Source organism: Arachis hypogaea, chromosome 17, assembly GCF_003086295.3.
Source record: "Arachis hypogaea cultivar Tifrunner chromosome 17, arahy.Tifrunner.gnm2.J5K5, whole genome shotgun sequence".
Taxonomy (NCBI): domain Eukaryota; kingdom Viridiplantae; phylum Streptophyta; class Magnoliopsida; order Fabales; family Fabaceae; genus Arachis; species Arachis hypogaea.
Window position 1 is genome coordinate 17,348,901 of NC_092052.1, and position 17,239 is coordinate 17,366,139.

At 28.0% G+C, this 17,239-nt stretch overlaps 1 protein-coding gene across 2 annotated transcripts; it reads right to left on the minus strand.

The window, feature by feature from the left end:
• Window positions 1–11,816: 11,816 nt before the first annotated feature.
• LOC112765471 (uncharacterized) lies at window positions 11,817–16,112 on the minus strand. 2 transcript variants are annotated; one of them, XM_072222512.1, is made up of 9 exons: window positions 15,811–16,112; window positions 15,084–15,606; window positions 14,363–14,449; window positions 14,167–14,203; window positions 13,933–14,006; window positions 13,730–13,823; window positions 13,547–13,629; window positions 12,876–13,088; window positions 11,817–12,043 (listed from the first exon to the last, which is right to left on the minus strand). In XM_072222512.1, exons 3-8 carry the CDS (start codon window positions 14,432–14,434, stop codon window positions 12,915–12,917), a joined length of 534 nt encoding a protein of 177 aa, XP_072078613.1. In that variant the 5' UTR covers window positions 14,435–14,449; window positions 15,084–15,606; window positions 15,811–16,112; the 3' UTR covers window positions 11,817–12,043; window positions 12,876–12,914. The 2 variants fall into 2 exon arrangements, with proteins under 2 accessions (XP_072078613.1, XP_025667155.1); XM_025811370.3 differs by lacking the exon at window positions 11,817–12,043 and having other exon boundaries at window positions 12,629–13,088.
• Window positions 16,113–17,239: the final 1,127 nt, after the last annotated feature.

A 17,239-nucleotide genomic window follows, 5' to 3' on the forward strand; every position in this document is an offset into this window, starting at 1 on the left:
CTAGTTTTTGAAGTTTGTGAGCCGTCTGTTCGACATATGCACTACTCTGGTGGCCTTTTTTGGGCCGTTTTGTTACGAAATGCTTTTGGGCCTCTTGATGGGCTGAATTGCGTGCTTATTGTGTTTGTTTGGATATCCGTTTCATAGCCTTCGAGGGTGATCGGGCCCCGGGGTAGCTATTTTGTTTATACCATTTTGCTCAGGTAGAAACGTGGAAACTTAAAAAGGAATATTTGAATAAATAATATTTTATTGAAGATTGGACCTCGTTAAAACCTCCCGTTGTCTTTTGGGTAGGAAAGAGAACCCGGAAAACGATTTGATCATAAATATGAAAAACGAAAAAACTAAAACAAAGCAAAGGAAATAAAAGAACTGTAGATAAACCTTAAATTTTGCTAAAGTTATCAACTCGGTGGCGGTCGCCTAAGAGTAGTAGTAGTGTCGTATGTTTGCGGTGTTCCACGATCTTGCTACCTCGGTGCCATTGAGCTACTTCGGTTTGTAGGCTCCTTTTTCGATTACAGATTTAACTCAGTAGGCCCTTTCCAGTTAGAAGTCAGTTTTTGTTTCCCCATTGTGGGAGGGCCTATGTCGTTGCATCGTAAGATTAGATCTCCTTGCTTGAACTCTCGTTTCATGATGTCTCGGTTATACCTCAGGCTTACCCTTTGTTTCAGGGCAAGTTCTCGTTGGTGGGCTATGTAACACCCTTACTACCAAAATGTCACGCTTCTGGCTATGCCACTCTGATAGCGAGGATATTACGACAATTTTCATATACTTAATAACAAAATAAGAGCTGCTAACTCAGAACCGTATCGCTGTTTTCTTTGAAAAACTGAAAATACTTTTTCTTTAAAAAAAAATACCTAGATACAAATCACAGTATATATATATATATATATATATATATATATATATATATATATATATATATAATTACAATCATGACTCCTATCCCTCTTACAAAAATATAATAATAATGGAGAGGAAAAAGTAATAACTAAGCTAATACAACGATATCACATAACAAAAGCGCAGTATACTCTTCATAAGCTTCTTCGCTCATTTTCTGATAAAGTAAGGCTGTAGGGGGTGAGAACCTAATCACACGGTCTCATTAGAGGAGTTTTAGAATTGTCATAAGAAAATATATAAAAGAAAGTTGTTTTCAACCGTAGTGATCATCATTCGTCTTATGAATCTTTTCGAAAATCAACAATTACTTATCTTAAATCCAAATTCATATTTTAAATTTATAAAAGCCAATCAAAGCATAATATCCAAAAGATTCTACCTCATACAAAGAATCATTCTTATCAAACTTACCAAGACATATAACTTACCCAATTACGGCCTCTGGCCCAAACATAATTAAATCATGGCTTTTAGCCCAACATATAATCAAATCATGGCCTCCGACCTAGCATATAATCAAATCATAGCCTCTGACCCAACATATAATCAAGGTTTAATTACTCTGTTGGTCTCCACAATTTCGCAAAATTTTCAATTAGGTCCCTATATCTTTTTTTCCTTTTAATTTGGTTCTGCACCAATTTTTTTTCAGTTAGGTCCCTCTTGACAGTAATTGGTTTAATTGTATAGGGACTCAATTAAAAAAATTGGTGTAGGGACCCAAAAAAAAGAAAAAAATATAGGGACCAAATTAAAAAAAATTGGTGCAAGGACTCAATTAAAAAAAAGGTATAGGGACCTAATTAAAAATTTTGCGAAACTATAGGGACCAACAGAGTAATTAAACCTATAATCAAATCACGGCCTTCGTCCCAATATATAATCAAATCACAGCCTCCGGCCCAAGGAAAATTGATCAACACTCAAACGACTATAATCCGAACCAACCAGTCACAATCACAAGTAATGAAGTTCAAACACAACCGAGAGCAATTACAGTATGACAATTAGCAGTTAAACAGAAATATTCACATAGGCAAACCAAATAAAATATGTACACCCAAACAATATGATGCATGCTTATCCTACTGGGCATGAGCTCACTTATCGGTTATAATGCCAAACCCGACACATCCAGTAGCTAACCCGGACATAGAATACCATATCACGGAGCAAGTGGGACTAACCACAATCCTTACGTCTAACCATGCAGATGCTTCACACCGCAACCCAGAGCAAGTGAGACAATGCCTCAACCCTTGCATCTACCCAGGCAGGTGCCTTTCACCACATCCTGGAACAAGTAGGACAATGCCTCAACCCTTACATCTATCCAGACAGATGCCTTTCATCACATCCCGGAACAAGTGGGACAACACCTCAATCCTTATATCTACCCAAGCAGGTGTTTAAAATCTCAACCCAAAACAAGTGAGACTAAGTCACAACCCTTGCGCCTACCCAGGTGTCCCAAACCTTAACCCAGAGCAAGTAAGGCATAACCCTTGCTTCTACCTAGGCAAGTAATCAATAATCATAATCAGAATCCAATTCATAAGAGTCCCAATTCAAGATCACACATTGACATCTTTTATTTTCAACAACAATATATGTAATTAATTCACATCATGTCAAGAATTACTTTTACTTCTCACTTAATCTAAAATTTGCAGTCGGATTTGCAAATCATTTAGAAACTCAAATCCTTTTCCTTTAAAACCAATACTACTTTTGAAACCGGACTTCATATTGGGATAACTCAACCGACCAAGAGAGCATTCGCCTTGCTAGGTCTGACTTCTGAAGTACTTGTTTGACGGCTTGGTCTATTCAGACCATAGTAAGGTGGCTCTGAAATTATTGCCGGAGCCATCGGGACACCATGAGTAGTGCGTAGGCGAGTTTCTCAAGGCTGGAGTAACGTGTCTCGGTGTTTCGAAAAACTTTACTTATGAAGTATATGAGACCTTGCGTTTTTTGTTCGTCTTCCTCGATTAGCGTCGCTGCTAGCGCTTCCTCTGTTATGGATAAGTAGAAGTACAATGTTTCACTTGTCTTGGATTTTGAGAGTATGGGAGTTTTTACTAACACTTTTTTGAAGTGTTGGAACGCCTTTTCACATTCAAGTTCCCATTTGAAATGTATACCCTTTTTCATGAGACTCTGAGAAAGCACAAGAGGACGACTAGTCATCCAATTAGTATTTAAATGTCCTTGAGATTTGTAGAACTGTTCATTTCGAAAATGACTTTGCATTTTTTGGGTTTATCTTTACTCCCTGTTGCGTGATCATGAAGTTAAAAAATTTTTCGACTTCCATTTTAAATGCACATTATGTCGGGTTGAGCCTAAAACTACGCACAGAGTTTACCTATAAAAATTTTTATCCTATTTATACATCCACACCAAATAATATTTGTGAATTGAGGTCTAAGATGGAAAAGAATTAAAGGAAACGCTTGAAGAATAAAATTGATTCCACCTTTCTCAACAACCCATTCTTTTCTTCTCCTTTCCTTTCCAAAGCTCAGTTCTGAGTATCAAGTAAATAATGTTGTTCACATTTCACAAGACTATATAATTTAAATAAATGCTAATTGAACTTAAATCGAAGTGAACATTGTAGAGTAATTAAGTTATAAGCCAGAAAATAACCTTATATAAAAAAATCTTTAAATAATAGGATTTTAATATAAATATTTTAATTTAATTTTAAAATATATAATTTTATTAATGAGTAATTTGTTCAACTTTAAATATACGTAAAATATTTATTTCTTATTTTAATTTTTTTATTAAAAATAATTAAACTTTTTAATTGATTGTGACTTAAAATTGTTATAGTAATATTTTTTGTACATTTTTTTTAAAAGATAAATACTTCATATATTTTTATATATTAAGCCGTGCACGACACAAGTAGATATATTAGTTATCATGAAAAAACCATTTTATCTTTTATGAAGGTTTAAAGTGGATAAGATACTAATGCTATTTATTTGGTAGATGACTCTGATTGGCACAAGATACTTCGAATAGTTCTAAGATAGAGAATTATTTGTACAACATCAGATTTTTTGTTCAAATTATGATCTTTGCTATTGGGATAATAAATAGGGTAGAATAAAGTTTGGATTTTATTTTAATTTTATATGTGGATTAAATTTTTTTAAAATTAATTTTATTTTATTTATGAGTTGAAAATTTCTTTTTATTCTAATTTTATTTACATTCTAAAATTTTTAACTTTATATTATTTTACCTTACTTGTAAAAAAATTAAAATTTTTTAAATAAATATAAAATTTAATTATTTTATATTTTATACATATTAATAAAATAAAAAATTAAAAATAAAGTTCGAATCAAAATTAAAAATAATAAAATTTTAAAGAAATCTAACATAAAATTACAAATAGCATTATCATCAAGTTTTTAATAAAAGGAGGCCACTCAGATAAACACGCCTAAAACGTCTTTTTTTAAAGATGTCTTTATGTTGTGTTTTAATTGGTTTTGGTATAATTTATTCGGTGTTCCTCATCACATATTATTAAATTCCTCAAAAGATTTTCTTTCCAAAAACAATAAAAAACATTTAATTTGGACTAAAACAAAAAAGGTAATAGATTAACTATTAGATTTTTTTTAAAAGATTATTTACATAAAAAATATATCACATTCATCAATATATATATATATAAAAGCTCTTAAAAAATTTTATAAATAAAAAAATAATTAATTTTTATTCGTATAATATATAAAATAATTATTATATTATAGATTAAAATTTACTAATTTAAATTTTGTTTTTATTTTTAATATAAGCATTAAAAATAAATAATTTTTTTATAACAAGATATATTGTAATAAAATATATATAATATTAATTAGTTTTTAAAAAATTCTGAAAAGATGGTTTTTTCTAATAAAGTGTTATTAAAAAATTAACATTATAAAAACTAATTTCAACCAATATGATATAATATGATATAATAGGTTATTAAATATATTTAATACAAAATACATTGAATATAAATTTTTATTGAGTTTAAATTTTAAATAATTTTTAATTAAATTTCGAATATTTTTATTTTAAAGTGTTAGAATATTTTAACATCATTTTTTTCGTATCTTTTTAATTGAGTCTTTGATTTTTTAAATTATAAACCTTATTTATAATTAAAAGTAATGTTTTAACACCACCAATTAGTCACACATATAAAAATACAAGAACAATTCTATTGTCATAATTATAATCTAACTTTATAAGCAATACAATAAAATGAAACTATATATAAGTAATATAACTAAATTTTATCTACATCTATAGTCACATTTCATAAATAATATAATTAAATTATATTTATGTTTATAATTAAAATATGAATAAAAATACAAAAAAGTATCAGAATGGTTAATTTTTTTCATTCATAATTTTTTATTATTTTTGTTGTGAAAAATTTAATTATTTTAATAATTAATTATTTTTTAAAAAAAGATAATTGAATAACACAAAAAAGTCTTATTAAGAGTAATTTATTTATATATGATTAAAAAATAATTGAATAATTATATACGGTAAAAAATTAATATTATTAAAAATTAAAAATAAAATTTATTTTAAAATTAAAAATAAAGTTTATTTAAAAATAAAATTAAAAATCATGGTTTTTTTTTCTTTTTTCCAAAATTTATCTACGAGTAATTCTATAAATATTTTATGATGAATAAAAATATTAAACTCATACTAAAATTTATTCTAATAAAATTTATTTTTATTCTACTAAACGTTAAATAAATTATTGAAAAGAATTTTGTTTCCTCCATTAGAGAAGAATGATAAACTTCCATACTTCTATTATGTTATGGTAATAATTTGGCCTGTTATTTTTTAATGTACATAATAATAATAATAATAATAATAATAATAATAATAATAATAAAAACAAGTATATCACAGTAAAAAAGAAAGCACGTCACCAAATAATTTATCATCCGAATTATATATGAATCAAATTGATAATGAGAGCTAACACTACAAAAATCGACAACAAAGTTAGAGACTTACAAAACCTTTCTTAAGATCATAGAAAAAAAAACGTTTATATTTGTGTGATATACAAAGCAATTATCATATTATTATTATTATTATTATTATTATTATTATTATTATTATTATTATTATTATTATTATTATTATTATTATATATATATATATATGAGCAAAAAAAGTCCAACTGTATGTTTTAAAGTAAAATTTTTTTTAATATTTGATTAAATGTTCTTGTATTTAGTACTTTTTTTTGCACTTCCTCTTAGTTAAAAATATAATCATTATAATTTTTTAGTTATTATTGCTAGGGGTGTTTATAGATGGGATATGGCTGAAATTTCGATCCAATCCGCACTAAATTCATTAGATCAAATTCGATATTCGCACTTTTTATGTTTGGATCAGATATCAAATATATCCATAAAATAAAAAATATAAAAAAAATTATTTTTATAAAAAAAAAAGTCAATAATTTTTTTGTTTACTTTTTTAAACATATTTACTTCTATCTGATTAGAGTGTGGATCCGATTCGATCCAATCCGATCATCTTACAGATCAGATCATATTCTCAAATTACAGATCAGATAATGATCTAATCTATGAACACCCCTAACTATTACTATAGGTTCATTGTTGCAAAAGAATGTTTCTTTTATTATAAACTATTATTAGATTTTAATTACCATTAAAACAACTGAATGGTCAACTTAATTACCATTATTATATCCATAGTTGTAAAAACCGAACTGGATCGGTTGGTTCGACCAAAAAACTAGTAAACCGGACTAGAACTGGATTATAGTGGATTATAGTCCAGTTCGGTTTATTCTTTGGACCGTTTAAGGAATAAAATCGGTGTGAACTGGTAAGAACCGGTGCAAACTGGTCTAACCAAACTGGTCTGCGGAGCAAAAGTAACCTCTACTTGCCACTTAGCCATTACACTTCTAAGTACTATATTTGACAAATACTAATTATATAGTATACATAAATATCTAATTTAATTTAATTTTTGTTTTTTCTATTTTTAAAATTAATTATATTTTAATTATATACCATTATTAATATAAATATAAATTTCACTAAAAATTTATTAATTTACTTGATCTATTTTATTGCTAGTATTGTGATTAAGGTTATTTGTTTTGATGTTAGTGTTAAAATCTACTGATATTATAGTTAGATGATAGGCTTTGTGAATTAATTATTTTTTTATTGTGTCAAAATAAGATACTATTGTAGTATTAAAATTTTATGGTTTTTTTTATATTAGTTATTTTTAGAAGTTGAGACTTGATTCTTCATAAAATGTTAGTGAAGATATGCATTTCAAATTTTAATTTTAAGTTTTTAACTATTTTATATTTTTATATTTACGTGAGACCAGTTTTATCGGTTCAACCAGTAATTTATCAGTTGAACCAATAAACCAGTAAACCAGTAGCTTGATCGGTTCGATCACTGGTTCAGTTCTAACAATTATATTTCAATCTAATTTTAAAAATTTCGATTTACTCAATTTAATAGTTATGACTCACAATTGGTTCCTAATCAAGTAACAACAAATTATGTCTCCCAATTGGTTCCTAATCAGTTCTAACAATTATGTCTCCCAACTTAATAGTTATGACTCACATTGGTTCCTAATCTTATTTTTGTCACTGTCTCACAAAATCGTTAACGACATGCTGAAATGGACTAACGACTGCTACATTATACATTCTAGCGACTATTTGATGTGACAATTGAAATTTTTTTACCTTATTTTTTATTTTCAACTAAACACTTAAAACCCTAATATGAGTCACGGATACCTAAGTTAAAAAATCAAACTAAGTAAATTGAAACTTTAAAAATCAGATTAAAGCTTGAATATAACTTCAAAACAGAACTTTAACTTATGTAGTGATTAATTTAAATGAAAATCAAATAAATCAAAATTCAACATAATTTTTATCAATGTTTTTAAATTCGAAATTTCTATACCAAAATTAACTAGGATTTTTCTTTAAATTAAAAATTTAATGAAATAGTGACTTTAATTATCTTAACCAATGTCCTAATTAATTGCTTTTATGTCTTAAAAAAACCGTATATGAGAAAAAAAATTCATTTGTCTACTTTAATAAATAGTTATTTTACTAAAATGAGAAACTATTTTTTTAAAATTTTTAAGAACTAATTAATATTATATATATTTTGTTACACTACATTTAATTATAAAAAATTTATTTATTTCTAATACTTATATTAAAAATAAAAAAAATTAAATTAGTGAATCTTAATCTATAATATAATAATAATATAGTAATTATTTTATATATTGTACGAATATAAATTAATTATTTTTTTTATTTATAAAAATTTTTAAACGCTTGAGCTTGTTTTATATATATATATATATATATATATATATATATATATATATATATATATATATATATTTTTATGAATGTGATATATTTTTTATGTAAATAATCTTTTAAAAAAATCTAATAGTTAATCTATTACTTTTTTTTGTTTTAGTCCAAATTAAATATTTTTTAGTGTTTTTGGAAAGAAAATCTTTTGAAGAATTTAATAATATGTGATGAGGAACACCGAATAAATTATACAGAAACCAATTAAAACACAATATGAAAACATCTTTAAAAAAAGACGTTTTAGGCGTGTTTATCTGAGTGGCCTCCTTAATAAAATTAAATAACACAAACAAAACTAAATGTCTTGCCACTCTTTTTCTAACCCCAAATTCTTGTAACATTACTCTTTAAATAACAAAAATACTAAATTAAAATTAAATGGTTAGCTTAGTGGTTGCTTTGAGTTTTTACAAGAAAAAAATCGTTAGATAGAGTCTATATTGTGAGTCCTAAGAGACCATCTCTAGTAGAAAACTCATTCCATCCCTATTTATGACCCACCTGTCATAAAAAGTAACTCCACATTAATTTTTGCGTCATAAACAGTAAATAGAAACTCAAAGCATCTCTCTCTTCTCTATTAGGAGAAACAAACTTTAATTCCTATTGTAGTCTCACTTAATTAATTAATTAATTTAAGTAATTAAAATTAATGTAATTACTATTTTTTTACAATAATATTATTTAAATTTAAAAATTCAAAAATAATTTACTGTTAAAAAAATATTAATATTAAAAAAATTATATATAAAAATAATAAATTAATTTATAAATTACTTAATATAAAAAAACAAACTCTATAGTTAAACAATAAATAGTGTGTTCAATTAATAAATTTAATTAATTATGATTTAATATAATAATATAAATAATATTTGATATTAATTTAATATAATTATTTATATTAATTATAATTTACTATAATTAATTATTAAATAAATATATAATTATTTAATATAATAAATTATTATAATGACTAATAAATTAATTATAATTTAATTATTTAATATATATATATATATATATATATATATAATATTTTTTAATTTTTTTTATTAACTTATCATACGATAATAAATTATTGGCTGCTGTAAATTTTTCTTTAGAAAAATTCTCAACTTTAATCCACGTAAAAAGTCTCTTTTCACTTTTCACACTTCACTTCAATGATAATTAGATCTCCAGATATCAAAAGAGAGACTCCATTTTCTAGCGTTGGAGTTGCTCTACTGTCCCAGGGAAGTAGTTGACTCTCCTTTCTATATCTCGACAATTTTATAATATTCAGCAATTAAATTTCAAAAGGGTATCAAATCAAATCAAACTAATATGGATAAGTGCAGTGACGGACCCAGAAAATTTATGGTAAGGGGGCAAAAATAATTCACATTATTATCAAAAGATATATTAATTTAAATTTAAAAAGAGCTCTTTTATAAAAGCATTACTACTCGCACTATCAGATTTCATAAGATAATAATAGAGATAAAAAACAGCATCTTATGAAATACTATATTCCAATTAATTGCTAAATTCATCAAACCAATCAGCATTAAATTTACCAAAAAAAGTCCCAAAATATGTTTGTAGAAAATTATATTCTCTTGGTTGACAATGATCTTTTCACAAATAAATTTGTCTAATTTCATCTCTGTCATTTATATCATAATTTAAAATTTTGGGTCGTTGTTCAGGATCAACTATGAAACTTTTTACATTGAATTTTAAAAACTTTTTTTTATTAGAAGAGACTAATGAAGTGACTTCAGATTCTAGTGGTAGCTTTCTTTTAAAATATTTTTCCATTATTATTTCTAAAAATAAAAAATATATATTCTAAATTAGTAAATTGATCGATTCACTTTAGAAATTTATATGCAACATAATTATATATAATAGAATAGAATAAAAGATAAACAAATAAATAATAAGGATCACTAAATCAAAAATAAAATAAAATATATAAATTCATGAAGAGAATATAAAAATAGATTAATACCTAAACTATAATTGTTTGAATTAAAATTTGCAATCGAAAATATGAAAAGAGAAACAATAAAATTGAAAAAAAACATAAAATCATAGAGAGCTGTATAAAACAAAATAGAGAATTTAAAATTTACCTGTTGATGAAGACAAGATGACCACTAAACAAGGAATAGAAAAAAAATGTTGAAAATATGAAACTAAGAAGAGAGTTTAAGAGAATAAATGAGTGACGACTAGGATTTGAGAATGAGAGAAGACTAAATTTAATTAGGTTAACTCATAATCAAAATGATAGCAAGATAAAATGGATTCAAGGTTTTAAATAATTAGTTTAATTTATTTGTAATGGGATCATTTAAAATTTAAAATGGGGGCATATTATATATGTATATATTTTTTTTTGTTTAAAAAAATTAAATGAGAGTGGGGGCAAGTGCCCCCCCATGGTTCCATGTAGGTCCGTGCCTGGATAAGTGTCTATTACAATAATTGTTTACAATTTCAATTGCATCTGCTTACTCAGTTTCTTTTAAATTTTAAATTCTTAATTTTTTAAATTTCTTTTACGAAATGTATTTTCAATTTCACCGTATTTTTCTGTTATAATATTGTTTTTTCTATTGTCTGCCCTTAAATGAAATTTCACGACAAAAACACATTTATAATTAAAAAAAATATATTCTCCTCTCAGTTAGAAGTGGCAATGGGTAGGATATGATAGGATTTGGATCCAACCCTAATTCTACTCGCGAATTGATAATATCCCAACCCTAACCCTATCCGCTCTTAACCTGCGAGTACCCAATCCTACCTACGGATTACAAAAAATATAACATTATTATATAATTTGATGATAATTTAAAATAGAATTGATTTTTATGTAAAAAAAATATTAAATTATCAATTAATAATTTTCTTTTAGTGGTTAAGGATCTTTTGTATTTAATGAGAGGTCTTTGATTCAACATCCACTTAAAACATATTTTTATATAAGTATATAACATAAACATATATAGAGTGCATGTTGGTCGGATAGGATTGAATCTCAACCCGCACCCTATCCGGTCTGCACAAAAACCCTACACGCACCCTACCCTATTCGCTGCAGATCGGGTTGGCAACCCTACCCGATCGAGTGGAATCGGATTGGATACCCGCGAGTAGGATTCATATTGCCACCCCTACTCTCAGTTCATAATGTCTATTGCTTTTAAAAAAAATTAAGCTCAATATAATAATTTTATATTTTAGTGTATCATTTATTAAACTATTTTTAACTTTATCAAGTCCATAACTTTAGGCACAACAAACAGCGAAATATTAATACAATGAATTAGTTAGTAAATAAAGATGTTTTACTAAACAATTTGTAATGAACTCAATGTGAAGTTTTCTAATGTGCAGAAAGATAAAATGATAATAGATATTATAAATCGAATATTTTGGAGAGATAAATTAGTTAGATATGTTGGCAACATTTCAGAATATTTGACACATGTAGAGTGAGATGACATCTCATCCCCCCTCATAAGAAATTGTGATACATTTGACTGTTAAAGTGTAAACAGAAGAGAACATTTAATTTAAGTACACATCCCTTTCCTACAACTTTTCATAACAGAATAGTGGGAAAAAAAAGTACTAAAGGTTTATCTGCAAAAAAATATATTTTATTGTGAGCTTCAGGACATCAAAATCAACAGTTTTTATTATTTAATTCTAGACCTACAACAAATATGCTTCAACCTTGTTAATCCAATATGCCAGCAAATAGAAATGCCAAATAGTACATTACAACAATTATCTCTCCACAACTCCACCCTTATTTATTTATATGGAAGTTACTTTGGAAATTATGACAATACATTTATTGATACAGCTAGCTCCTGTATCTTAAAAAGGGACAAGTATCCAAGTGAATTTCTAGGGGAAAACTTGTATGTTGGTAACATCTGCACAATAACTTAATAAGCACTGCACATATTAGATTAAGGTGGCTACTAAACAACTTTATCTGAACTTTTAAACCATCAGAATATAAAAAATATACAATAATTATACTGACAAAAACAACCAAAGTAAGTTGCACCCAATGAGAACAACTCTCAATTTACAAAAATATATCATGAGAGTTGGCCCTGAAATTTTTTCCTGAAGGTCTGGTTGGCTCGGGGTAATTAAAAATGGGGTAGGAAAATTTTCATCGATAAGTCTAGTTACATAAACTTACACACGGAGTTCACCTATAAAAATTTCCATCCTATTTATACATCCACAACCAAATAATATTTGTGAATTGAGGTCTAAGATGGAAAAGGATGCAAGGAATCCCCCATTCCTTTCTTTTCCTTTCCTTTCAAAATCTCAACTCTCAGTATCAATTAAATAATGTTGTTCACAAGACTATATAATTTGAATAAATGCTAATTGAACTTAAACCAAAGTGAACATTGTAGAGTAATTAAGTTATAAGCCAGAAAATAACCTTATACAGGATAGTCTCACTGATATTGAATAGTAAACTCTAGTTCTCAGATAGATGTTTGTCTAGGAAAGCTTTAGCTAGATTACTGAAGCTTGCACTAACTTCTTCAGCTGCTGCATACCTTTTGATGGCATCAATAACTTCTGGTTTTAAAATCTCTTCCTTGTTAGATTCATTACACACATAATAAAGTGCTCCAAGTGCATAATTTACCTAAATATCAAATGGTAATTACTCAGTGATACATCGAATCATAATAAGAAGAAAATTAAGAATGTTAAGGTCAATAAAGATACATGATTTACTCAGCAGTTACTAGGTAATTTTGAGGACAAATTATTAGTAAGCAAGTTTAACAGGTATAAAGGTATAACATTATAGAGAATCTAACATGTTTTACTAAACCTCCTATGAAAAATCATTCGAAGTTATTTCTTCTGATACACAGAAGACACTAAGAGAACCTAAATTTCAAAGATAGAGTAACAAATATGAATCATGCTCATATATAACATAAACTAGGGGGAAGATTATTGTGTCAAAAACAATTTTAAGATTCTCGCTTTACATGTCCCTTTTGGCTTGTAGCATTCACAGGTTGAACTAAAGAGCCAAAACAAAATCATGAGGTGGTCAAGCAAAACAAACTCAAGAAAGTTTCTTATCCTTACAGTGTTCCTGACTGGGCTTGATAGACATTGAATGATAAGAGGTATGCCACCAAACTTACTTACAATTGCAATATTTGCCTGATCTAAAATAAATAAATAAATAAATTCAAAATGCTGTTATCATGAATAAAATTCTTTAAAATAAAAGTTTACAAAACAAGAGCAAAACAACTAGCATTTTACCAGCACAAGAATTGCAGATGCCTCCAACACCAAACTCTACAAGTTTTTCATTGGGTTCAGTCATGCAGTCCAGGAAGAGTTCCAAAATATTAAGCTGCTCATGTGTCAAATTGGGTAAAACAGAAGTTACAAACTGAACAATGCGTGCATCGATATTAAAGAAAGTTACAAAGTACATAATATGCAATTCTTTGGCTCCATACCTGTCGCAAAAAGTTATAATTGTAAGGATCATAAGCGAAGTTGGCCAAATTTGCCAAAATCCTCTCTTTTGCTTCTGTTAAAAGAGGGGGGGGGGGGGGGGAATATGAAAAAGTTTCAGCAATCTAGAACTCTAGAAGACAAATGTGTCTTTACAAATGCAGTTGAAAAGAGTGTTTCAGACATTACTAAATTATCAAATAAAACTTCTAAAAATAAATGAAAAAAAAGTATACCTTCATCGGCTGTGTTCTGAAACTGAGACACCAGTTCCTGAAACAATCGTCATCTATCAACGAAAATACTAAATCAATGCAACAAAATTAAAATAGTTGTATATGACTATTGTTTGTTTTTGTTTTGCTGTTGTTGTTGCTGTTATAGTAATAAAAGCAACAGAAGTTGAAAAGAAAAAGATGATGAGTGAAACACCTGAAGGTATTGAAATCTAGGACTTCCATATTTTCCAGTTCGCTCTTGTTGTCTCTGGTCATTGGTGAACATCAATGGTTTCCTCTTCTGCTCAATAACTATTTGTTAATACTAATAATAATAAAAATACAAATCTGTTAGCACTAAAACTTGCTGATAGAAATAGTAAGAGAAGCATGGGAGGGAATGCCAACAAGAACGATACAAGCTTGGAAGGGCATTAAAAGAGAAAGATGGAGATAGCCTAGAAGTAATTGTGATTACTGCTACATTAAGCTTCCTGGCTAATTTTGATGACATGAGATAAAAACTAACAACACTTGATGGACAAAGTGGTGTGCGTAGTGTATAAAAAAAGGTATTCAATAGTATCATTCAAACGAATATATTTAGAGTACTGAAATAATATCAAAACAATTGTAACATCAAAGAATGCAGGATTTAACGATTTTTTATTAACGGATTGCAAATTCACATTCATAGAGAAGCCTTTTTTGAAAATCTGAAAACTATTTTCCGAACATTGTATCAGGTAAAATTCTACAATGAAAAAGAAAAAATTATTGCAGATCAAAGATTCAGAAGCAAACATCATATATCAACATTTGAATAGAAAAACCAGATCACAGTTCCATAGCAAATCCAGAATTAGAGATAAAATTTGTTGTTGCAAATACGGAATCATCAATAACAACAATTGAAATTCCAGAATCACTCTCACCAAGAGACCAGAAGCAAAAGACGAAGATGATTTGGAAGAGCCGAGCAAAATTCTATTGCGATGCAACCAATGGCTTCGAAGATCGAAGCAAGGGCGAAAGGTTTGAACTTGCACGCGGTGATCTTTGGCGGAGCTGTGACGGAGAAGACTGTGGCAGAAGCACAGCCGCGCAAGGAGGATTATGCGGCAGCAGAAAGCGATAGTTGGTTCTCGGCGGTTAGGAGGGTCACTCTTTGGCCAGAGGAGAAGCTGCTCACAGTTCCTTGTTGGAGGATCAGAGACGAGCGGCACAACACGATTTGTGGCGGCGGGTCAACTGCTCCTCAGTCACCGGACTTGCCTTCTCATTCTCACACAGTGACGTCGGCGGCGAAACAAGCCGAAGGACGAGTTGTTCTGATTCTGAAGGTGAACCAGATGCGCACGTAGTGGTACTGTGGTAGAAAGTCCACGCTGTTGTTCCATGCCCCAGAGTTGGGCCTTCCATGGATGAGCACAGTCCAAGCCCAAATCCAAATCCAATCTGAATTTCACAAAAAAAAAAATAGTATTAAATGTGTATTTTTCTTTTCACAAAGGTTGTCTTAGAGAATGTGATGTAATGAGTAATTAAGGTTTATGGAAAATCCCAGCTCTGCCAAGAGTACTGAATTTCACCTGGAGGCTCATCTCTAATGTCCTGCCCACAAGAAAAAAAACCTACAACAGAGAGGAATCAGTATCTCACCTCTTTGCACAACTTTGATGCCGCCGGAGCAAATGGATGAGACCGCAGAGCTGGAGCTGCTGCAACCTGAAAGATCCATGGCATGGATTCATTCGGTCAAGGAGACAGAGGCACTCTCTTATTTACTGGGATTGAAATTAGCAATGGAGGGGTGTTTTTTTCAATGTTGTGGTTGAAGGGGATAACTATAAGAGTTCAACAAAGAGTTCTGTTTTATTATAGTGTCAGAGCTCAACAGAGTTCTGCTGATACATACCATTTTTTATGGCCAAAACTTCAAATGTTAGAACAAAGTCAAGAACAAAGTTTAATAAACTATGCATGGTACAAAATTGAGAGAAAATATTTTTTTTTTAATTAATTTTTTTCTTAAATTTTTTTATTTATTTTTTTTTCTATTATTTTTATTCTATATATAATTATATTTTATATTAGTAATTTGACAAATCAAAATATGTCATCTGATATTTTTTTATAATTAAAATATTTTAAATATAAAAGTATACATATTAAATTATTTTAAATTTTAGATAACGAATGTTAAAATTAATTATTAATAAAAAATTAAATTTTTTCATATAAAAATAATAACTAAAAATTTTATTAGTTAATTTTTTATCTGCAGATATTTTGGTTTTCTTAGTCAGAGACTTTTGTCAACTTACAACTTTTTTGTAAAAATAGTTTGATTTTATAAATCTTTTGTGCCATGCATAATTTATATTGTTAGAACAAAGTGAACTATAATTTAAAAAAAAAAATTATTCTCGTAATGTTATTATGGATAAATATACTAGTTTTAATATAATACATAAATGCACTAATGCTAACTTAATATATGAATGATGCACAAATGAACTAATGCTAACTTGATGCATAAATGAACTCATGCTAACTAATGCCACTGGTATGATGAAAACTGAAGTAATGTAATTTAACAAATTCTAATATAATACACAAATGCACTAAAACTTAACTAATACAATTTAAGAAAAAAAATAGAAACAAAACAAGCTCAATTTCTGCAATTTTAATACAAATAATTTAAATTGCAGAATACAACAAGTTAACTAGATTTCAAAATACAAGCATAATTTTATAAACTAAATTCTCATAATAGAAGCATAATAGAAGTATAATGAACTAAATTCTCAAAGACCTATTTGTCCTTCGAACTTTATTCCCCTTCCAGCGTGGCACCATAACAGACACCTGGACACTGTTTCAGCCACGTCAGCCAGTAACGTCTAATGTATGAGAGGCAAATAGACGGAAGGACTAAATTGTCCTCCATTTATTAAAGTCAGGAACTTTTTTGTATTTAAATTTTATTAGAAATGTATTTGTCAAAAATTTAAAAAATTAGAGACCTATCCGTCTTTTTCTCTTTTTCTAAATTAGGCTTCTTCCTAGTTCAAATTTGAGTACA

Bases quoted from the DNA above. Each gene is read 5' to 3' on its own strand.
- LOC112765471 (XM_072222512.1), bottom strand. From the start codon at position 14,434: ATGTTCACCAATGACCAGAGACAACAAGAGCGAACTGGAAAATATGGA. The intron at 14,007-14,166 runs GTATACTTTTTT...CTCTTTTAACAG, and splicing joins TCAGAACACAGCCGATGAAG to AAGCAAAAGAGAGGATTTTG. The intron at 13,630-13,729 runs GTAAAATGCTAG...TATTTATTTTAG, and splicing joins CATCTGCAATTCTTGTGCTG to ATCAGGCAAATATTGCAATT.